The following is a 24,702-nucleotide window of genomic DNA, read 5'->3' on the forward strand; positions in this document are numbered from 1 at the left end:
TATCTCAAACAGTGAGCAGCACTGGGCAGCTCAGGTGCTGGCTTTCCCTGCTGCCTCCACATCTTGATTTGAGTAGGATCATAAAATAAGCAATTTCAAGTTGTGAGATCAGCTCTTTGACCATTACAGAGCTAAAAGTGTTCTCCTGTTCAGACTTTTCCAGCACTTCAGTGTTAGCTGCCTTACTGTGTCCACTCGCAATAAAATCCTTCCCTGTTTAACTGCCCACAGCATATTCCAGAACTTAGAGCTGCAGATGACTTACCTTCCAGGTGATAGAGCCCCTGTCCTTCCTTCCCTGCTAAGCAAATAGTAAGAGGAAAATGAATCTTTGGTATGGCAAGGACACATCAAAATAAGTTAAAGCATTAAGGCAACATGTGGAGAAAGGAGATTATTTCCTCATTGTGTGAATACATTTTTCTAAAATAGTATCTGAGATCGGAACTGGAAAAATTTTGTTTAAAATAGATTCATATCATAAGAACTGATAACATCGTGTAGTTTAATAATTGCTGTAAGGCAATTTTTCAGTTACTTAAAACATCACTTTACAGAGCAAATTATAATCTGGGGCTTCCCGCAAATGTGTTGACACAGTTCATTAAACACTCATTCCTTTTGACAGCCCTTCATGGATTCCTTCTGGAACATGACTCTAGAAAGTGTACTCAGTGGAATATATGCACAATCATTTGCGTGTTATATGTACTCATCTCAACCTAAAAGGGGGTAAAAGTCTCATCTTTTTTCTGTATCAAGTCCCCATACAATTAATTAGAAGTTAATTACTTCATTTCTTTCCTTCTCAAAGATTACATGCAGCCATTCTTTGTGTTTACTCTCTTAATCTTATATTTTAAAAGATGAGCCAATTGAAGTCAAAGAGATTTATATCCTATAACAAAAAGGGAGGTTATGTACTATCACAGAAAAAGGCAAAACACTGGCAAGATTAAGCTGCTGGTGCCTCTCTAAAATCTTTTCCTTGAAATCTTTTCACTGCGGCACACTTAGAAAAACCTTCCAGTTTCCAGGACTGACTCTGGTGAGCTGCTCTCCCTGTGTGCTTCAGAGGTTTTCCCATCTCCAGTGCCTCTGACAGCAGAGAGCATTCCTCATTCCATGGGACTACATCTGTTCTATGAATTTAAAATCAAACACATACAGCATTAGAAGTTGATCCTTCCAAGTCAACATTCTGCTTTTGTCTTCAATGATCCTAAATAAAAATTCTAATTGTTGTTCCAAACAGCATACAGAAATTAAACCTATGGTTGGCTGACTGGCTGTCTTGAACAAGCTGACATTTGTGAAACCTCTCTCCCTTTTCAGGATACTAGCTCTTCACCTAACATTAGGCTTCAATAAATAGCATCAAATCCATTTGTCACAGCTTAGCTAACTGTCCTTTGAGTACTTTAGGCTGCTTACCTATAAAATCTTCTTCATATTTCTGTGTATCCCTGACTCTGTTGTAGGGCTCTCGTCCACCATTTTTCATGCACTTATTGACATTTTTATTGATTTTTCTTTGAAGTTTTTCTTTGATTTTTTAAAGCTTTTTAAAAGCTTTTTTTAAAATTTCTTTTCCCTCAAAAAATAATTATATTTTTTCTCCACCAGAGGAGGGAAATATATTAAAAAGCCACAGAACATCTTCAGAATTTAAGACTCATACAGAGCATAAAATACAACAGTAGGTATTTATATCAATTATTTGCTTCCGTGTTGTTAAGGTAAGGTAAGATAGACATGTTTGGAGGAAATAAAGGAAATAAAATGTCACCAGCACATGTTGATTTGGTGAGTCCAGTCTGTTTCTATGAAGGTGCCTGTGACGAAAGAACTCACGCTACATTCTGGATGCTTCACCCCTCTGCTGAGGGTGTGCTGCTCACAGAGTCCATTGGAACAGCAGGTCTTGCTAGTTCATGGCCCGCTGCCTGAAGTGGGTCCAGGACTGCAGCATGCAGAACTTCAGGAGCAGCCCAGCTTAGTAACTATTTCCCCCACACAGCTGTATCTGGAAAACAAGATCTGTGCTCATCTTAACATAAAATCTTAAAGGTGTTGCTACATTTTCCTTCTTAAGCAATTTAATTCTGGATCCTTTTCATCCCACAACATGAGTATGAAATTTAATAAAGAGGGTTTTTCTTCTTGCTATTTTCCCTTCTTTTTTATCATCTCCCTTGTTGTCCTTCCTTGCCTGATCCAGTCTGTCTTCATAAACTGTCATTTTCATTTGCCTGTTATATATTTTTTTCTTTCCTTTTCATCTCCTATTCCTGGAAACCAATATAAGTCTGGTGAAGACCTGCTGCTGGGAATAATAAATAAAGTATAGGTACACATTTCTTCTACCTTGGGGAAATACGTTGTCAAAATATTTAGAATATTTTATCAGGCTGGTTAAAATTCCATGGACAAATATTATTGGAACCTTGATTTTTATTCCCAGCATGTAGTTAACAAATAACACTCCTGTTCAACTTCTAGCAAAGATGTTGCAGCTGCAGTTTCTTTTCTGTCTTTTCTTGCTTTTGTGAAAATAAATCATCCCCACTCTGTGGCAGTGAAATAGAGAGGTAACCATTCACATATCTGGCATTTCTTATCATTGTCAAAATAAATACTTGCACCTGTGCAAGCAAAATAAATATGAAGTGATGTCTTCCTTTTTTGGAACCAGCAAATATGAGCAGCAAGCTGTCAGCTGAAAAATAAAAAAACAATTAGAATGAAATTTATTCTAGAAATTCTTGATCACTCTGAAAAACAGTTCTCATCCCTGAAACTTCAGCCTGCAACTTTATGAAGGAAACTGTGAAGGTTATGATTAAAGTGACCCTGAGATTCAAGCTATTGAGTTGCTGAGGTAGGTGGTGCCAAATATCTTTAGCTACCTAAAATGCTAAATGCAGAACTAAAGCCAAAGAAACACATATATATACATATATATATATGACAGCTGCTACCCTGGGCTGCCCACTGGAGGCAGATTAGAAGAATATCACTTCATAAGACTTGAAAAGGTCTTCCTTACAATTTAAATATGGTGTGAAAAACATAGCCAAGGGGGAGAAAAATTGGCTGCATTAGGAGGACTTCAGGACAGTGGTCCTGAAGGTCCATGTTGTGAAACAAATCATGTTTGAAGTTTGTGACTGACAGTGAGGACCACAGCTATGTTTTAAGTAGATCGCTGGGGTTGGTCTAAACAAAAATGTTAACATCCAAGTAGCTGATGGAGGAAATAAGGTTGCACACTGATGTGCTTAAGTAATTGATGATATGCGGTGCTGGGAGGGCCATCACAGAGATAGAGTTCTGAATTGATGTTCAAGTGCTCTCCATTTTAAGTGCTTCGAGGAATGGTTTGTTTTGCTTGTCTGTTGCCAGACACAAACGCTGCTTAATCTTGTTTAATGTCTCTGAACATTAGTCCAATAGGGCCATTCAAAAAATAATTGATACATGTTTATGGATTTCTTCTTGCATTTATTTAGACAAATTAAATCAAGTTCCATCATACACTGTCAAAGAAAACTTCAAATAATGCTTTGAGCTCTCTCTAAATGTTCACACACTTAATAGAAAAGCCTTGAGAAGACAATTTGGGCTGTGTGTTCAGATAAACGGCAGAGAAGCAGCTCTGGCTGTTCCAATAGGAAACATGTTATGGGCACAGGTAGGCCAAAGCAGAACTCCTTTGCCAAAACATAGAAGGAAGGGACACCTTCCAGAGACATCTGGACAGGCTTGAAAAGTGGGCCCACAAAAACCTAGTGAGGTTCAACATGGCCAAATTCAAAGTGTTATATTTGAGCTGGGACAACCCCAGACATTCAGACTGGGAGAAAAACTCAGTGAGAGCAGCCTTGCAGAGGAAGACTTGGAGTCTTGATGGACAAAAATTTGGATATGAGTTAGCAGTGTGCGCTTGCAGCCCATAGGCCAACTGTATCCTGGGCTGCATTGAAAGAGGGGTGGCAGCAGGGAGAGGGAGGTGATTGTTCCCCTCTGCCCTACCTTTGTGAGGCCCCATTTGGAGCACTGTGTCCAAGCCTGGGCCCCCAGTACAGGAGTGATGTGGAGCTATTGGAGTGGGTCAGAAGGATGGTCATGCAGGTGCTCAGAGAGCTGGAGCACTTCTCTGGAGATAGGCTTGTTCAGTCTGGAGAAGAGAAGGCTTCAGGGAGATCTCATTGCAGCCTTCCAGTGTTTAAAGGGAGCTTATAAAGTTTTCAGCCTGTCCCAAACAACAACGAAAGGAAGTCATTACCACCTGTATTTCACATATTCCATACTGATCAGCAGCAATAAAATAAGTGAGTTTTGCAACAGTGCTACAGAGTCAAAGCGTATGTGAGTTGCAGTCCACTGGAACTGTTCAGCGCTTCTGCATTTTAGGGAATATCTCTCAGGAATATAGGAATGTGTCAGCCTAAGATTTTATTTCACATTTTTTAGTCAATGCAGGAAAATTACGGCCTTAACTAGGAACGGCTCCTCTCCCGGCACGCAGGAGCAGCGCTCGGAAGGAGGCGATCCGGCCGGTAGAGGAGCAGAAGCGCGGCTCCCCCTGCTGGGCAGCACGCGCACCCCGAGCGCCCGCCTGCTCCGCCCCCAGCGCAGCCTTCACGGACGCGTTCAGGAGCTCCGGAAAGCTCACACCCCCCCTCGCCCAGAGTCCCGCCTTCCTGGCCGAGGCCCATCCTGCTGCTCTCGGCAGGACTACAAGCCCCAGGTTGCTCCAGGCTGCCGGGGGTGGTGCCGGCTGCGCCCATAGTCTTCGTTACGCCCCGCGCTGCGCAGCATGGCCGGCTTCGCCGATCTGAACGTGCCGCAGGGCGCGGACAGGAAGGCCGTGCAGAGCCTGCTGGAGACCGCAGCGCATCGTGAGTCGGGGCTGGGAGCCGGGATGTGTTGTTGAGGCAGGGGCGGGCTGTGCTGGGAGATTCTAGCTGAGGGCTGCGGCAGCGGAGTGAAGGCTGGAGAAACGGGGCTGGACGGGGCGGAAGCTCCGTGCACCGATCCTGCTCTGCCCCTCGTAGGGCACAGGGTCTGTGCCGTGCCTGAAAGGCGCTTTTAACATCTCCAGTTACTCTCCAGTCTCTGCAGAGAACTTGTTCCAGGGTTGCTGATCTTCAGCACAGGTTTCATGGCTTCCTCTAGACCTATCCACTACGGACAGGACGTGGTCACGTCTTCCTTCGTAAAGCACCTTCCAGTCTGCTGCTGCTGCAAGGCTCAGCCTTAGCATCGATGCAGAGCCAGGACCTGGCAGCCTTTCGCTTACCCCACTGCCCACCAGGCTCCCAACCACACCTCAGCCTGCCCAGCCGCTCCCATTAGGTAGTTGTGGATCTCCGTGTGCCCTAGCACTGGCCGTGCAGTCCCTGCCCCCGTCACTGTCAGTCAGTGAGGATGCGTTGTCAAGGCTGGGTTGTGTTAAAAGAAATTTGTACTCTTAAGACACATCTTTGGTGAGTTAACGTTCAGAAAAGTTCGCTGTGAAAGGTAAATGTGCACATTGTTATTAATTTTGAGATATTTAAATAACGAGCATGTGACAGTTTTCTGCTTGTCTCTTTCCGTTACTTGCTGAACAAAGCAGGCTCACAATGTGTTCACTTCTTTAGTGGGATATTCTGCAGTCGCTCTTAATCACACCATCGATTTTAAAGAAAAGAAACAGGTAATTTCAGTTCTGCTTCGTTGTTGGTGATGGATTTGCTCTCATAAATCTGTGTGCTGCTCCTCCCCCCTTTGTTTTTACATACTCACTTAAATGAAGTGTATTTGTATTTATATTTATAATGGAACTCCGATTTTTACAAGTTTGTATTACTGCCCTGGAGTTAATTTTTACTACGGTCTGTGAATTGTCCGTTTAGGAATTAGGAATTGTTTAGGAAATACTTTTGTTAGCATGGCAAACTTATTTTTTGGAGTTGGAACACAATTTCTGTGTGCGTTCTAAACATCCCATTATATTTTGGATAACTTTGTTTTGTTTTCTTTTAAGGAAATAGCCAAGCCGGTATCTCCATCAGAGCTGTTTCCATCTTTGCCTATTGTGCAGGTGTGTTTATTGTGTTCCAGCTATGAGTTGTTTTACAGAGTTGCATTTTTTCCTTTGTGTGTTACACATGATATTTTTTTCATCGTCTGTTTAAAAAAAATATATGAGAAATTTGTCCACTGCTTGTTTCTTCAAACTCCCAGCACTGGAAGAATGTTAACGCTCATGTTGGAGGAGGCTGTGTTCTTTATTTCAAAAATTATTCTTTAAAATTGCTGTTTATGAATTCTGAATAATGTTGTAGTTGAATAATTGCAGTATAATTGTCTGAATTTGAGCCTGAGGTTTGGAAATTACTTCCTGGATTTGATGAACAAGATTTGGATGTAGTGAACCAATTCTGATGTATGTTAATTAAGGAAATGCTTTTGCTTCCAGTCGTGGCCTCTTTGGAAAACCAGAGTGGTATTAATAGAGCACACTCATATTTTCCATATGATGTGTTTTTTGGGTTTTTTTTCCTTCTTTCAATTTTTCTCCTTTAGATTGATCCATTCCTCAGAGAAACACAATGAGCCTTTCTTTCTGAAGGGCAGATACGATACCCAACAGATCAATATAAAGAATATGTGTGGTTTTCTTATGTTAGGGAAGCATAACTACAGACTTATAGGCAAGAATTGGTGCAAGGCACAACTTTCTTTTTATAGTAGAGGGGGTGAAAGTTGCCATGAAGTTTTGCTTTGGAGCTTTTTAAATCTTGTATTATTTTTCCATCATAGGGGACATCTAAAAGACTTAAAGTCTTAACCCGGCTGACACTTGTTGTTTCTGATCCTTCCCACTGTAATCTCTTGGTAGGTACCTTCAGTGTATCTGTTTTTCCTTTTTAATTATTATTGTTATTTTTTTAAATTTCCTTTTCTCAATGAAAGAATGTCACTTAATTGTGTATGAAAGGATTTAATGGATTTCATAGGATACTCAGTACTGATTTCTCAGATCAGATCTCTAGAATCTGAAGCATCATGAGGGGATGCGGGTTTATGAAACTGGATGTGACTGTGCTGATTACTTGTTAGTATGGGGTAGCAGTTCTGTTCCTTTATTCTTTTAATTGAATTCTGGACTTCTATATGTACACTAGAATACCAGGAGTGAGCTCTGTGTCTGTTTGTGGGACTGTGCTTGGGGCAAAAGGTATGTGTAAGTGGATGGGACAGGCCTCAAAATGACTTCAGGGAATTGGTCATGGTAGAGACCTACTATTTAATTAAATTATTGGCTTTGTTTTAGTGCTTGAAAATGGTGAGGGGATTTTCTCTTTATTATTGTGTATACATTTGTCACCTGCCAGAAGTCAAAGTAGTAATCATTTCCTCCTTTTGTAGAGATCTACATCTACAAATATAAGATTGTATGACATCATAGCTGTATTTCCAAAGACGGAGAAATTGTTCCATGTAAGTACTATCTGTAAGTTGTTATAGAACTGGCACTAACAATCAGTGTCTTGGAGTAGCTTGAGTGCATTCTTTGTTTTGATTTTGTTTTCTGTTTTATGTAGCCATGTCATGGAGCTAATTAAACAACGTAGGTTCCCTGGTTAGTGGACAGACTGAAAGACTGGGAGAAATCCCAGGAGGGCCTTGATGTGAGTAGTTGGTCCTAATCAGATCACTCGCAGATGTTTGACTTGCTTTCAAATGTTCAGCTCAATTTCATGTCGAAATGCTTTCCTTGCAAAAGGGAAAAAAAAAAATCAAGACAGTGACACATCTGACCTACTGCAAGCTCCTAAGTCATATCATTAAGGGTGAATTGGAAGAGTTGGTGGAGGTGATCTGTATGTATTGCCCTTGGCAGGCAGAAAGCAGATGTAAAATTTGAAAAAGGCACTGGGATACCAACTACAAACGGGAATCTCTTTGGAGGAACACCAGTGTTTACTTTAAAGTGAGGTGGTCAGGGAGCTGAGTTTGGTTTTCAGTTAGGCTAAAGCTACTTTCTGGTTCTGATGAATGCCTATTTTTGAAACATTAAAACTATATTGTTCTGATTTTTTTTTTTTTTTAATTATTTCCTCTCCTTTTTGAAAACTTGAGAAGTATAAGGCAAGAGGCTATAACAGGAGGTGAACTTTTAAAGAAGCAGAAGAACTTAAGCATTAATTGTAACAGTGACAACGAAACTCATTTCTGACTGATTTTTTTTTTCTCTTGCAAGACTTTGGACTGCTGAGGATGTGCAAGAATCAAAAGACTTCTAAAAGACTTTTCACTTCTCTCTATCATTTTCTTTTGTGCTCTGTTAGCAGCATAAAATAATTGTGATTTATTCCAGATGCACCCAAGAGTCCGGAGGTAATTGGCTGGTGTAGTCACCAAACCACTCTCAAAGATATTTGAAAAAGTTGTGGCAGTCAGGTGAAGTTCCCATGTGACTGGAAAAAGGCAGTGTCACACTCATTTTTTAGAGGGGTAAAAGGAATGACCCAGGGAGCTACTGACCTGTCAGCCTCACCTGTGTGCTGAGAAGGTCGTGCAGCAGATCCTTCTGGAAGCTATGGTAAGGCACATACAGGAGGAGAGGTAATATGGGATAACCAGCACGCCTTCACCAGGGGCAGATCTTGCTTGACCAACCTTGTTGTTTTTTATGGTGATGTAAGTGCCTCAGTGAATGAAGGAAGAGCCACTGCTGTTATTTGTCTGGACTTCATTAAGGCCTAGATGCCGTGCAGAAAGACCTAGACAGACTGAGCATTGGGCCCGGGTGAACCTCATGAAGTTTAGCAAATCCAAGTGCATGGTCATGGCAACCTCCACTGTCAGTACAAGCTGGGGAATGTAAGGATGGAACACAAAATTCATTTTCTGCCAGAAATGACCTGAGGGATCTGACGGATGGCAATCTGGATAGTAGTGTGCCCTACAGCCCAGAAAGCCAACTGTATCCCGAGCTGCATCAAAAGAAGAGTGGCCGGCAGGGTTAGGAGGTGATACTGCCCCTCTGTTCTGCAATGGTGAGACTTCACCTGGACTCTGTCCACATGTGGAATTCTTAGTACAGGAGAGGTGTGGACCTGTTTGAGTGCATCCAGAGGAGGGCTACAAAAATGGTCCAAGAAATGGAACAGAGAGAGAGCTGGGGCTGTTCAGTTTGGAGAAGAGAAGGCTCAAGAGGAGGCATTCAAAGAAGGTCAGGCTGGATGGGGCTTTGGGCAATGTAACTGAGCTGTAGGTGTCCCTGTTCATTGCAGGGGAGTTAGACTAGGTAACCTTTAAGGTCAACCCAAACAATTTTATGATTGCTCATACTTAATGACATGGAGAGAAGGGCAGGGAGAAGATTCTCATTGATCTCATTTCTCAAATGAGTTCACTCAATTTATCGTGTGTTCAAACAAATATCTGAAGCTACTTAAAGATAGCCAGCAGTAGCTCATTGTAAGACTTTGGAGGAAGGGCAGGAGCTTGTCATGTAAAGATGGTTGTCTTTTGTTTTCAGACATCCGTGAGCTGGACATTCAGCTGCAACAACTTTGAAGCTGACATAATACCTGCCCTCAGCCACACATTTCTTCAGGTTCCTTACTGCTCTGCTTGTGCAGGTTCTTTCTTAGCTCCATGGCTGTTTGGTTGGAAGAACACACCTTTGATTGCAAAGTTATGCAGATTTTACCAAGTTATTTTGCAGGCAGATCTGCTTTGCTGCTCTGTGAGGATGGCTGTGCTCTGAGCAGGCCCAGTGCAGCTTCAAGCTGACACTCTCACAGATACAAACAGCATAATAGGAAGAAGACAGGATTGTAATGAGACCATCTTAATTTCTGTCGTGCTCAAAACTCTCTTGACCTGGGGAGGAAGCCAGATGTGTTTCTTACAAACAGCATGAGGTGAAGGGCATCTTCCTTACACGTTCACGTACAGAGCAGATTTGTATGTTTGTATTTCGTTTAAAGATTTAAGATTTCTAAGTAAGTATGGAGAGTTTTGTAGAGTTATCAATGGGGAACATCAAGCACTTGGAATCTCAGTATGCATGTCTGACTCCTAATGACTTGAATCTTTCACTCTGCAGGATAAAGCCGCCTAGGCTGAATCTTGCACCACAAATTGTATTTTAAAATTGGCTGTTGGTAACTGTATTGCCTCAGTAGCATCATCTTTCTCACCAACAATTTGGCACTTAGTTTGTTCTCTGTAGGACAGGATTTTTCATGTGTTTATAGAAGACATATGTGACCATTGTAGATGGGCTTTAGTTTTAGCACAGCCTAAAAATAGTCAGTTCCCGCTTCTCACAAGTAAAAGAAGCTTTCCTATTACTGAGACAGGCAGTAATAGGCAGGCAGTGCTGAAAAATGTGCTCAAATTCTACAAATAATTTGTATCCTTGGGGCTACGAGGAAGTTGTGTTTGCCGAGATAACTGTAGGACATGCTCTTTATTTAAGGTTCCCAAGGAGAATTGTTTTTAGCTGCAGCTGGGATGCCTGCTCTGTGCTGTTATTGAGCTCTGGCCTGTTGCTTTTAGAAAGAAAATATGAATGAAACAAATCTTTAGAATATTAGTTCTGCCTATTGTTTGTAGGAAATTAGTGATTCACCAGTATCTACAAAATCTTGCTTATGTAAGTCTGAGGATATACTGCAAAGCCAAATTTCAGAGCTTATTTATAAAATGTTTGCCAAAGCAAACCTGTCTGTCTTCAGGCCATCCAAGCCCCGGTGAGTTTATCTCTGGTTGGCTGTTGTTTCCCAGCAGATGGAGCTCTTGCCTGTGGTGAGGCCAGGCAGGTGCTGGGCTGTCCAACTGCTGTATGGCATTTTCTGGATGAAGTTTTTGTTCAGATCCTTTTAGGAGGCTGGATAACCTTAACCTGCCTGCATGTGTGACTTGTCCAGGAGCCAAATCTGGGCTGAATTTAGGATGTTTAGAGAAATCTCCTCTGCAACTTTTTGTGCAGTTCAGAAATTCCTCTTTATGTGAAATTGTGACTCTTAATTATTATTTTTTTCTCAGTGATGTTTTCTGAGTTCTTCTTGTCCCTGGAATCCTGTAGATATCCTGGCATTTGGGTCACTTCCTTTTCCATTGCACATAATTTTCAAAATGGAAAAGTGTTTTCCACTGTTTCTGGAACTGATTAGGAGGGCTTGTTTTCTCATCACACAGGGCAGCTTGCCTGCTTCTAGTGTGTATTCTTGCTCTTCATTTTTCTTGGATTTCTCTCTCCCTGAATTTTCTATGGTCTCACTGGCGTGTTTTCTAGGATATGATTCAGAGCTATTTGCTTTGAGCAAGTTCCTGTTAATCACCTCTGTTTAAGTGGTAGTTTGTACTTCACGTAAGGATAAGATTAAAATTGGCTATTGTGGGGCTAAACTTGCATTTCAGATTTGTATCTGTAGTATATTCAACTTGTATTCTGCCTAAGAGAGTTAGTAAAGTTAGGGCTTGAAGATAAAGTTCAGTTTGACGGAACAGCTATCAACAGCGAAGGTAGGAAACATTCCTAAAGCTAGGTCTCTGCTCTCATGTCTGTGCAGATTTCATGTGAACAGACCATTGAAAGATGAGTTTGCAGAGCCCTGTGCTAGACCGGAGTGTCACAGTCCTGCAGCCCCACTGCTTTCATGCTGGTGCAAGGAGGGAGGAAGGGCTGGAACCTGGCCCAGATGCAATTGAAGCAGTGGATGGCAAGTTTCTGAGTGTGGAGAGTTCTTCTATATATTGGAAATTCCTTTTGAGCATGTTCAACATGCTTTATCTTCTTTGTTACAACAGTGCTTACAGGTGTTAATCTGGTCTTGTGTAATCATCTTTACAGGGTAGACTTATATAATTCCTACAAGTCCTGTGTGCATAAGGTTATATGTAAATCAAGAGCTAGTTTTTATGTCCATTTAATTTTCTATACGTGTCAGTGTGGAGATTTTCCACCCTTTGTTCATTCCTTCTCTATTAAAACAGGATATGATTTGTGGTGTGAGCTCAAAGCCAGGTATTTAAACCATGAGCTCAGGTATGATCTTGAGACATCTCCAAAGGCTTGGTTTTCAGAAAGTTGTCTTTCTTATCCAGACAGGAAAGTGAGGTACCATGTCAAGGACCCAGTACTGGGCATGTGGTATAACTCATCGCTTCTAAAATTCTTCTCCTGTTTCAGTCTTTTCTTGGTTGCTGCTGGTAAAAGTACTTAAAGAGCTGCAACACTGGGCGAATGATGGGATTAGAGAATGATGGGTCCTTTATTAGCTGTGAGCTCTCTTACCAAAAAACAGCACTGCTTCTGTATGTCCCATGTCAGATAAGAATAAAGAGTAAGTTTTGCCTTTGAGTTGGTCATTATTTTATTGGAAAAGCTGTTCTGTAAGTGAGAAAAGGGCCGGGATTTTTAGCCTCATGTGCTCTGGCTGTGCACTTTGAGCACTGCTGTTCTATTGGCACACCTACAAGGTGTTGTACTTCATTTCAAAATTGAACTGCCTCTGGAGAGACATTTCTTGCATTATGTAATGGCACATCTAATAATCTGTTCCTGTTTCTTTGCTCTAGATCGCTTGCACAACTCTTGACGTGGATCTAGTCTGTATAAATGTAACAGAGAAGCTTCCGTTTTACTTCCGAAGGCCTCCTGTAAATATGGTAAATTGACACCTGTATTGTTTTTTTTTTCTATTAAATGTCAGTCTGAATTGAAGTCCCTACAGTTTCCTTTTCACCATTCCCATTCAAGTGGTTCTTTTTATTTTCTTGCATAATGTATTGTTTTAGATGTCCTTCACTTCAAGGCCTCCACTTGCAGCATTTAATACGCATTGATGTGCGTTCGTTCTTTTTCCTTTTTGTCCTCTGCTTCTGAAGGCAGAAAAGATGTTTCCAAGGAGTGGAAGCAGAACCTTATGACTATTGCTGTGCCAGTGAGATGTAGTGTGATTGCTGACAGAGCTGCCTCCCAAACCAGAAGGGATTGTACAGCTGTAAATAGTCTTCTAATTTGAAAGATGGGAGAATGTGAATGACAGTATTGATTTGGGAGAAGGATGTTGTGTTAGATATTCGGAAGAATATCTAGATATATAGATATATATATATATCTAGATATATAGATATAGATATATATCTATAGATATAGATATATAGATATTTGGAAGGTGATGTATTGAAACCCTACTTAATCAAAGGAATGTCTTGGGAAGTAAACTAAATGTGGGATTGCTCAATATCTGCTGTGGGACTCAAACTAACTATCTGTATGTATTAAGTATTTTATTAATATAATTCTGTCTACTGTAGGTGATTTGGCAGAAAATTTAATCTGAACACGTGGTTACTTGAAGCAGTATTTTCTTTTAAGTTTATGTCAAGGTTTGTTCTGCTTGGACGTTTTTGGCTGTTGTGTAGTCCTTAGTGCTTTAGGATTTAAAGCTGGAACTGGCTAGAAATCCTGCTTCTGTCTTTTAGAGAAACTTCGACCTAGAAAAACCAGAATCAACCCTGAAACAGAACGAAAGTAGCTATTTGGAATTTACCACAGACTTAAAATTCAGTATTCCATTTGGAATAAAAATCTTGTATAAAATGTTGTCTGAAAGTACACTCACTGCTTGAAACTCCAGGAGCTGACCCAGGTGAGGAGATACTTCCCTCACAAGCTGTTTCTCATAATCTGCACTCTGAGCTTCAAGGCAGTCTCTCAGACTGGTTCTGTGCATCCTCAGGCAGTGAGGTTTGGTTGTTTTGATGCCAGGCAGGCAGACTAGCTGCCAGCTGGAGGAGCAGGCATGAGGTTAAAAGTATCCTTACCTTGAAATTGGTATATTGCCATTACCCCTTTTGGTTTTGATAAATACAGTTGTCTTGTTTGCAGATGTTGGACTAGCTCTGTGTAAAACATTTAAAATGTACATAGCTTCTACTCAGCTTCCATGCAGCTGTTATGGCTGGGTTAATTCCATCTGTATTCAATTACTCTCTTACTGGACTGGACTCTCTTACTGCATTAGCATTGTAGTGTTTTATAATATGAGTGGAAGCACAAAGTAGCATTTCGTGCAAATGTATTATGGACCAAGGAATGAGGAACTCCTAGCTTGGAATTGTCTTTACCACTGTGTATCCTACAGGAAGTTGTTCAACCTTTCTCTGTATGTTCGAGAAAACAAGAATACAAGGCTTTGGTGAGGTACTTCCACAGATGGCAAAGAATGTTAGAGCAACTGAATATACACTAAGTTCTGCTATTTGGAAACTTTACTGTGACCTGCTGTTCTTTAAAATGATCACAAACAGCAACACAGTGCTGTGAGAGAGAGGAGACAGGACCTCACTGCTACATTTGTGCAAAGATGAATTCCTCATCTGCAAGATGTGGTTGCTGTGGAAAGCAATGTTATTGCTTATCGCCAGCAGTGGAGCAGGAGGAGGAGGGTCCTGGAAGTTTCTGGGATCAGCAGTTTATGATCAGCAGTAGTTACTTGCTTCATCCTCTCTGAGACAGTGGAAAGCCAATTACAACTATTAAGTAGGTGTCATTTCTTTGCTCATTAAACCTCATCTTTCTATCCTCCCAAGAAACACAACTGGTATACAGTGAAATTTTTTCCCCCTGCATTTCATATGATGCTGGAACAGTATCTCCTTCATTTTTTTTCATAACACAGTTAAACTGTGAATAAATTGCATCAATAATAGTCAGTGGTTGTTAGATTGTTCTGCTTCTCTCCTTTTGATTTTTGTTCACTTCCTTTCATGTGAAGGCAATAGATCGAGGCATTTACTTTGAACTTCTTTACACGCCTGCCATCAAAGACTCCACAATGAGAAGATACACAATTTCAAATGCGATCAGCCTGATGCAGATCTGCAAAGGAAAGGTAAGCTCTCAAAGTGAAAGCAAGCTAATTAATTTGGTTCAAATTCTCCTGGAGTTGTAGAGACTGAGCCATTTTAAATGAGTATTGATGACAGGGTTTATGAAGCTGTGACTGAATCTTTGCCTACTGATACAAGAACGTGATTATTCTGGCTCCAGATACTTCCAGCCATGCACCTCTGTATGCTATCCTCTTAAGCTGTCAAACTGCTTGGTTCTTCTTTTCAGAATAACCTATCGTTATTTGGTATGTAATACCCAGAACAAAGGAAAAAAGTTTGCACTAGAACTGAAATCCATGCATCTCTTTAAAATCCCCCACTTCAAAGGTCTGATTCACCAAAAGCACTTTTTTGAAAACATACCTTGAACATGGGGGAGAAAAAAAAAAAGTAGAAATCCTGTTTGTTTAACTGTTAGGAAATCCCCACTGTAGAGAACAGATCCAACAGCTTGCTGGCTCCAAGCCAAGGTTTTGCTGAAATCAGATCAACTGCATTCTTCCCTGCTACTGAAACCAAGGGAAGAAGTAATCCTTGCAGCTGAGATGCCAGTACTCCATTGCTTTCATGCCTCGCCTCCTCTCAGGCCACCAAGCTAAGCTCCCTGCTATGTCGGTCCTCTCAGGCTGCATGCTTTTAAAAGGGAAGCGTATAGTAGTACGTATCGGAGTTAAAAGAGATTGTAGCTCCCATCATTCTTACTAGGAAGGGCTTTTGCTGTACTTAGCTAGTCTAGAGAAGCCTAAACTGGTGTTACCCTGCAGATGCAACCTGAAGTAGGATATAGAGCTTGGGAGGCCAATTAAAAGCAGAATTGTCATTATTGCAGTTCCCCATAGGAGTGGTTACCTGTCTTATAGGACGGGAGTCTCTAAACAGATGAGTACAGAAAAAATGAGCACTTAACATGATCTTTCCTGAGAAGCTTATCTCTGGAGGTTAGTCACACAAAATACTGACTTAAACAAAAGGCACGTGCATGCAGAGACATGTAGGACACTTCCTTGTCAGCTCTCCTCTTTCCTATATGCAGCTGAACATTTCTCACTCAGTTGCTTATTTGTATTGCACAAGTTGAGTTAGCATCACAGAGTGAGTGAGACGTTTGGTCTGTGTACAAGAGCCTTTTCTTTCTGGATGTGTCTATTTAATACATCATTTGTGTGTGGGAGGTAAACTGTCTGACGCTGGATGCCATGATTTGTTGTAAGCCATTGGAAAAGCTAGAAATGGGTTACTAGTTTGTCATTGTTTCTTGCCTATATTTTTTGTTTCTGGGCTTGTTACCTTGTGGGCCAGCAGAGAAAGCTATTAGTGCTTACTGGCAGTTTCTCTATCAGTTATATAAAGGCTCTTTTTACCAAGATTTAGTGAGGTTGTTCCATGGGCTGCTTTCATTGGCACTTTGCACATCAGTCACCTTTTGTACAGCTTTTTGTACACTTTTTTTAAAGGTGCTGAGTTTGTAGCGGCTTTTGGATCTGTTTGTTTTTCCTGTTATAGTAGCACGGAGAAACTTCTGGAAACTTAGTGGCCAAGGAGCTGACCTTCAGCAGAGTCCCTAGAATATTTGAAAATGTGCAGGGAATGTGGGAGGGACCTGCTTGCCTTGTCAGACAGAAGGTGTATGTAGCCACAGTCCTTCACATTCTGTGTTTTGGTAGCAGTGTTGCGTACTGCACCCAGAGCAGTGTACTGAAGAGCTGCTTTCTCTATTACCTGAGGAGATGATGGTTTGCCTTTGAGTTTTTCCCTTAGCCCTTGCCTTGGATTTGCCTTTGCCTGCTTCTCCTCTGTTTGCTAGCTGTACTTTTCTTGTCTGTTTGTCTCCTCCCTTCTTACCCATCCTCTAACTAGAAGTCAGTTAGCTTTGAATCAGCCAGGACATGTCTCCAGTACACAGCAGTGAACCATGGTCCTGCAAGGATGGGTTCAAGATGGCATAGCTGCTCTGGGAGCTTTTCTGAGTTGAGAAGACAGGAATTGGTTTTTACAGCTCAGAGCAGCAGACTTACATTTTCACAGTGAACTCTCACAGTCAGCACCAATGAAGCTCAAAAGCACCCTTGAGGTCTGTAGTACAGTCACTTTAAAGATGAACTACACAGAAGGAAACAAACTAGGCTCTGTGCTGTTAAGTCACTTTGATGTATGAATTGCTTCTGCTTCTGGCTTTCCTTATGCTTGTGCAGAGTTCTCAGCCCCTCCTTTTCCTTCTTGACACATGAGGAAACCTTGGGCACAGTGTGCACAGTGCAGTCATTTCCATACAAACAGCTCTTTCATGGTTTGTGTTCTAGCTGTGTACAGAGCATTTTCTTCCAACATCTGCCCTGCTCTTTGCTGGGGGGACAGTGGGACAAGTGAGCAGTACTTTGGAAAGGGTTCATAAGCCCTACCATGTAACTGGAGGTGGTGTGGTGTGTTGGTGGTACTGATGTCAGAGAGGTACTGCCTCAGTACCAATTTCATTGTTGCCCACTCAAGCAGGAATCCCCAAAGCTTTTATTATATATATATATATAATATATATATATATATATTTTTTTTTTTTAAAGTGTGTGGAATCTTTTCTGCTGCAGTTTTCTGCCTGCACTAAACAATCTTCCCTTGATGAGCATCCTTAATGGCTTAACATTAGAAGAGCACTGGCAGCTGAGCTGTGCTATCTGCCAGCCCCTGAGCAGTCATGTACGTGTTGTGTAGAAAATATTTGGCAGTGAAGGGAGGAGGGTGTCTTTCTGCCTGGTGCTTTTCATGGGGATGGAAGTTTGAGGAAACTCGATGTGTGGTGTGAATTGGCTGCCTTTACCTGACTGCAGACTGGTTTCCTCCATCAGCATGAGTTTGATTAAGCTAACGTGATAGGGTTGGGTTTTACTGCAATGCAAAGAGTAGGTTGAAAATTTGGGAGAGTCAGGGTGCCTAGAGCTGTGGTTTGTAAGCTGCATCTGAGGGATCCTGGGATTCTCTTACGAGTTCATCCATGCCTTTCTTAGTATAAATGCTCAGCATCCACCCTGTGCCTGCCTGCTCTCACATGGCTCCCTGTCCCTTTCAGCTACTGTCACCAAAGGCAGCAGTACTTAACACAGTGTACACAACTCTGCATTTCTTCGTTTCCCTTCAAGTCCCTTTAAAGTTCCCTATAAGAGATATGCTTGTTTAATAGCATCATTAAGATTTATACTTCTTGGCCATAGCTCTGTAAAAGGTGCAGTGCTCATTCAGCTCAGACCTCTCTGTGCTGAGGTTTATAGCTACAAAGAACAACTTTTCCCTGTGGCTCTCTCTCTGTAGATACTGGGGAGATAGTTTGGGCTTATTTGTTTCTTCAAACTAACTGGCTGGAGTTCTGTTCATCTGAGTGCACTGGACACTCACAGTTAATTGTGTTGTCACCCTGAACTTAGCAAATGCTCATGAAGTCCTTGCTGTTCGTAAGTTTTCCATTTCTTGATGCTGTCTGACAGATGAATGTTTGTTCTTTATTCTCTTGTGTTTTGCAGAACATCGTTATATCTAGTGCAGCTGAAAGAGTAAGTCCTGGATTTTTGTTCAAGTGAAAACAGTTTGAGCATTTATTTTCACCTCAAAATACTTAAAATTACAATTTTTACATGTTAATATATAACTAAAGTTCTAAGATTTCAACCTTGTGTGTTTTTAATCAACTGTTTTACTGAAGAATTGTGTGGGTTTTTTTTTAATCTGTTTGTTTTGCTTTGCTTTTGTCGATATGGTGTTTTCTGTGACAGTTTTCTTCACAGTCAGGGACTCTGTTTTGCAAAATAGTGGTATTTTCCTGATTGTTGTAGTATATCTTCAGCAGCTTGCTATTATCTAGCATTTATGTTTCCCTTCCTGAATGGCTGCTTCTGCAAACAGCTCTATCCTATATGCTCACATTCTGCCAGCCTCCAACCTTCTTTGTTGTTTTTTTTTTTTTCGTTTTTTTTTTCTAGCCTCTAGAACTACGAGGTCCTTATGATGTGGCTAATCTGTATCCTTTTTCCAAGTCAGAAATGGCAGTTAATAGTAAAATGCAGAACTTAATTGGTTTTGAGATTTTCCATCCATTGCTCTCCTTGAACTTTAGCTAGTGATGCTTGTTGGTGACTAATTCAACGAAACAGAGTGCAGTGTGGGTGTGGAAGGAGCTACAAAGATTCTTGGTCACGAAGCGACATGATCTGTTGCTGTAAATAGTGATGTCTGAGTACGGTTACAGGTGAATTCTCTGTTGTGATGTGTTGATATTTGTGTTGAGTGTAAGTGGGAAAAGGAGTAAAAACCCCATAATCATAAATCTTTGAATAAGAAAACTTTGAAGTCGGCGAGCACTGTGGACTAAACCAGAAATTAATTCTGATCTCAAAGGCACTCAGTCTTTGACAGAAGAAGCCATAAAATCATGTTTTTATTTAGGAAAAATAAGGCTCTTATCTTAGTACTAGTTACTTTGATTCTTAATTTTTCAGTCCTTAGTTCCATATGTACAACCAAGTAAAGGACTGTGTTCTCGATAGGGAGCATCATTTCTCCCTTTCTTTCAGGAATTCAGATGTTTTTCCTCCTCCCCACCCCCAGGTGTATGTCCAGATTGCCTCTCAAAGGCAACATGCGCTCTGAGTCGCTCTGAGTCGTGAGAACCATGAGGGAGGGTTTATGGGCTGGAAGGATTTTATGTGTAACATCTCCATCCCTCTTTAAAAAAGCAGTAAGGCTTAACTCAAATTAACATACCTAGTTTGGTGTCATCCCTATTCAAGGTGGCTGGGAATTTTTCAGTGTAATGCTTTTGTATTAGACAGTGCCCTTTCCCACAAAGCTGAGTTTTTCAAGGGGTACCTTTTTATTTGATTCTACGTTCTAAATAGAAAGATTCCTATGTTGACAGACCTTTGTTTTCAAATGACAGCTGCTTGTCTGGAAAAAAGCAGCATTGACAGGAGCCTTCCAGGAGGGCTCCTGGGGAACTGTAGCCAGGAGAATTGGGTGCCTCAGGTCTCTGCCTCTGGGTAACCTTATACAAAATGTCACTCCGAGTTACAGCGCTGCTAATTCCCAGTTATTTGTAGAGTAAGCAAATCTGTCATACAGTCTTCCTTGTTCTTTTTTTTTTTCTTCCTGTGAATTTTGATCCTGAACAAAGTTGACAGAGGCTTGCTGTTTGGCTTGTCTGAAGGCGAAGCCAAGGCAGCTGTGTCCACCAACTGCAGAGCCACTATGCTTCATGGAGGTAAGTGAAAAGCATGTGCAAACTTAATTCTTGCCTTTGTTAAGATAAGTTCAGGTCAGTGCATATTTTCCAAAAGGTCTGAGACCATACAGAGCAAGTCAACTTGGGGTCTTTCCTCCCTTGTTCAGTGCGTGAAAAGGAACTTCTGCAGCAAGAGATGATTTCTGTGCTAGCAAATCACTGGCTGAATTGGTAGTGCTGTCTGTACTGGAGTACTTGCTTAACCACATTGAAAAGACACAAATTGTTTAGCTATAACACAGATCTGCCCGTTCTCCTGCATTTTGGAAATACCGTTTGTTTCAGAAAGAATTGAATGCTCCTATCTGTGACAGCAGCAGAAACTATGTCACTGACTTCAAAACACATTCATCCAGATTTTCTTGCATTTGCCCTCTTGCAGCATGACCACAGAAGCAGTTGTTGCTGTGTTTCCCTGATACTTCATTATGTAGTCTACTTCAGACTAGCTCACTTTTTGGTGTGGACCATTTCAAACTTGATGCAAAATCTGAAGTCCCATGTGCCTGATGCTTAGGAGGAGATGTTTCATATCGTGTACCATGACTTTTAGTTTTGGTGAAACAAAACTTGCTTCCTTATACTCACCAGAGGAAGTTTGCAGTAGCTTTCTTCTTCTATATTTGTCCATTTTAATATTAAAGAAAGTAGAAATTTAGCTTTTTGCCACCTGCAGAAATTAGAAGGTTTTATTATATGTCCTGATAGCAGTTTGTGTTCTAGCAATCAATGTAGACCCTCACTTTGCTTTGTGATCCTTCCATTCACCTTCTCTGACCTCCCTTTCATATGCTTATTTACTGGTTCTTGGTGTTCCTAGATTTTTACTGTGTATTCTAATAGCAATTTAATTTTGTCACCAAGTTGTATCTAGCTGTTAATTTTTACTGCTTCTAGAATTTGTTGGATAGGTAGGTTCTAGTCTTCTTAACAACTTCTGTTGCTCTAAGTTGCAAACTCATGATAGAATTTGGTTAGTATCTGTTATTTTAGTAGAATTGCGGTTTTAATGTGCTGTAAATTCACAGTGAGGAGCTTTGATCTCTTCAAGAGTGCATTTCTATGAACAGGGTCATCCAGCTTGCTACACTACTCGTCTACATAGTGACAGTGTGTTGGAAGAATTTCTCACAGAATCACAGAATTGTAGGGGTTGGAAGGGACCTCTAGAGATCGAGTCCAACCCCCCTGCCAAAGCAGGTTCCCTACACCAGGTCGCACAGGTAGGCGTCCAGGCGAGTCTTGAATATCTCCAGAGAAGGAGACTCCACAACCCCCCTGGGCAGCCTGTTCCAGTGCTCCATCACCCTCACCGTAAAGAAGTTCTTGCGCACATTTGTGAGGAACTTCCTCTGCTGCAGCTTATGTCCGTTTCCCTTTGTCCTGTCTCCACGTACCACTGAAAAGAGACGGGCCTCACCACTATGGCCTCCACACCTCAGGTATTTATTAACCTGGATTCCATCCCCTCTCACTCGTCTTTTCTCAAGGCTAAACAGACCCAGTTCCCTCAGCCTTTCTTCATAGGGGAGATGCTCCAGGCCCTTCACCATCTTCGTGGCCCTCCGTTGGACTCTTTCCAAGAGGTCCCTGTCTTCTTTGTACTGGGGAGCCCAGAACTGGACACAGTACTCCAGATGAGGCCTTACCAGGGCAGAGTAGAGGGGGAGGATCACCTCCCTCGACCTGCTGGACACGCTCTTTTTAATGCACCCCAGAATGCCATTGGCCTTTTTGGCCACGAGGGCACACTGCTGGCCCATGGCCAACCTGTTGTCCACCAGGACGCCCAGGTCCCTCTCTGCAGAGCTCCTCTCCAGCAGCTCATCCCCCAGCCTGTACTGGTGCATGCAATTATTCCTCCCTAGGTGCAAGACCCTACACTTGCTTTTGTTGAACCTCATCTGGTTTCTTACTGCCCAGCTCTCCAGCCTGTCCAGGTCTCGCTGAATGGCAGCACAGCCTTCAGGCGTGTCAGCCAATCCTCCCAACTTCGTATCATCAGCAGACTTGCTAATAACTTGCATAAACTTCTCTCCAGTTTATGTGGAATTTCTCAAGACCTTCATTTTTCTTATCTATGAAGTTAAAAAAAAAAACAGGTGTAATTTTCCCATGCCCCAAAAAATAGTAGACCAGAGTAAGTCAGTATATTTTGGCAAGTTTCGTACGAAGCCACTTTGCTAGCAAGAGTATTTGTTAGTAGCCTTGTCTACTACTCAAATCTGCAGTTTGCAGAGAAGCCTTATACAGTGATTCTGAAGTTGGACTGGTTTTACTGGGTGTTTGGCAAATGTATGAGGAGTACCAAGAGTAGCACGATATGGTAATGCCGAGAGTTCTGTAAATAAAATATGTTTGTTTGAATGCTATGAAGCTGCTTACTTTCTTTGTATATGTGAGCCTCTGCCAATATAGCTGTGCCAGTGTAGCCTTTTTAAGAACCCTGAAGTATGTGAATATTTATTTGTTTTATTTGAGAACGTTGTTTTGCTCAGAAATACTGAAATGCTTTTTTGACATATGTTCAAGAATGTGTCTTTCTGTGGATACGGAACTAATAAAGCGTGCTTTCCTTCGGTTTCAAGCGTGTCCTCGCCACCCTCTCTCCCCCCAAGTCCCAGCAGACTCCCTCATTCTTGCTCTATTTCTGCACCCAACCTCATATTTCCCACTTCAGTTTCCTGAGTATGTCCTGTGTTCTGCCAATGCAGGTTGCTTACCTGCTGTGTGTGCTGCATGGCTGGCTGTGAAACATGCTGAATTGCAGTGAGCGTGCAGTAAGTGCATTAGTGTAGGTTTATTTGAGGTAATTCAGTTTTGTTTGTATATTCCAGAAACTCGGAAGAGTGCCTGTGGGGTAGTATACACAGTGAAGAAGCTTCACAAAATTGAGGAGGAAGAAACTGTGCCAGCCTGCAAAAAGGCTAAGACTCAAGCTTGAGCCCGTTGTCAACAGGAGCCTCCGCGCAGTCTTTACTCAGTGGCTGAGTCTTCCTCCACCTTCCAACTGGCTTGGTTCCTCACTTACTGATTTTTTTTATTTTTTATTTTTAGCCTAAAGAATAATTATTTTTCTGGTTTCTAAGTGAGGAGTTCTGTGGGAATCCTATTGCTGGGCTTCTGGACAAGGGCAGGAGGGAATCATTCCACCTTGTCCTGGGTCTTCTGGAATCAGTGAACTTGCACAATAGAAAGTATCCCTAAGACAGAAACATTGTGTCAACTGCACTCTTTTTTAATTAAAAATGGTTTCAAGAAGGCATGCCTGTAAAGTCTCACTCTTACAGTAACTGAAGTTTTAAAACATGTCTCTGTACTAAACCTTAGAACCACGAGTCAGTAAAGTTTACCTTAAATGGCCTGAGAGAATAATCGTGCAGTAAAAACTTTATCTGCTCTCTCTTCTGTTTTGTGATCAATAACTATAACAATCCTAGCATCTGTTGCTTGCTAGGAGAAATCTTGAGTTTGTATCAGAGGAACAGTGACTAAATCAACCTGTTAGACACACAGCACAAAGGTTCTCTCTGCCTTTGGAATCAAACCATCCCAACTTAAAGCCAAACAGTAACATGAGACATTTGCCATGGATAGGAAGAGCCCAAGGTTATCCTGAATGTGTGCTCAGCATGGTGTGCTGTTGCAGCATAACAGCTGTCTCACCTAGGCCTGAGGCCTCCATGTCACACAACTGTTACTGTTATGTCTTTTTTTTTTCCTGTTAGTGCTTCAGTAAATCTAATCCAAAAAAGCAGTCACAACAGATTTCTAATCAGTGAGGCATTTTCAGACATCTTCCAAATGTTGACTGAAGTTTCTCTTTTGACCAATATAAAAATTATGTAAGATGCTGTACTTGAGATGCTTTTGTGGCACCTTTACTCTGAATATTCCAATATTCCAATTCTGTGTTGCCCCATGAAAGATGCTGAAGCCTTGGAGCGTGTCCAGAGGAGGGCAACAAAGCTGTGAAAGATCTGGAAAACAGGTAATATGGGCTGAGAGAACTGGGATTGTTCAGTCTGGAGAAGAGGAGGCTCCGGGAAGACCTTATTGTTCCCCTACATGTCCCTGAAAGGAGGTTATAATGAGGTGATGGTCAGCCTCTTCCAGGTAACAGTGGTAGAACGAGAGGTAATGGCCTCAATTTGCAGCAGGAGAGGTTCAGATTGGATATCAGGAAAAATTTCTTCTCAGAAGCAGTGGTGATGCACTGGCACAGGCTGCCCAGGAGGTGATGGATTCACTGTCCATGGACATGTTCAAGAAAGTCATGGATGTGGTGTGATTAGTGGGCTTGGTGTTGAGGGATGATTGGACCAGATCTTAGTGGTCTTTTCCAACCTTAATGATTCTGCGATTCTCTATTCTTACCTGACAACAAGCTGAGAAGCACAAGTTGTGATGTGTAAAGTACCGCAGAAACCTTGCGGTGGGTTATCTCTGAGCTCTTAGGAGCTAACAAAGCTCTCAGTAGAGTCACAGTTTTATAAAACGCTGGTGTAAGTCACAACAGCTTT

The 24,702-nt window shown here is 41.7% G+C and overlaps 1 protein-coding gene across 1 annotated transcript; it reads left to right on the forward strand.

Annotated features, from left to right (window-relative positions):
* Positions 1-4,822: 4,822 nt before the first annotated feature.
* On the forward strand, positions 4,823-23,123 carry RPP30 (ribonuclease P/MRP subunit p30; the record flags this gene model as incomplete). The annotated part of the gene is made up of 11 exons (XM_079536289.1): positions 4,823-4,904; positions 5,649-5,704; positions 6,035-6,091; positions 6,814-6,888; positions 7,423-7,494; positions 12,595-12,684; positions 14,799-14,915; positions 18,426-18,455; positions 18,882-18,919; positions 20,079-20,158; positions 23,017-23,123. The coding sequence occupies 11 exons, from the start codon at positions 4,823-4,825 to the stop codon at positions 23,121-23,123; spliced, it is 804 nt and encodes a 267-aa protein (XP_079392415.1).
* Positions 23,124-24,702: the final 1,579 nt, after the last annotated feature.

This window comes from Tetrao urogallus (assembly GCF_951394365.1).
Source record: "Tetrao urogallus genome assembly, chromosome: 5".
Taxonomy (NCBI): Eukaryota; Metazoa; Chordata; class Aves; order Galliformes; family Phasianidae; genus Tetrao; species Tetrao urogallus.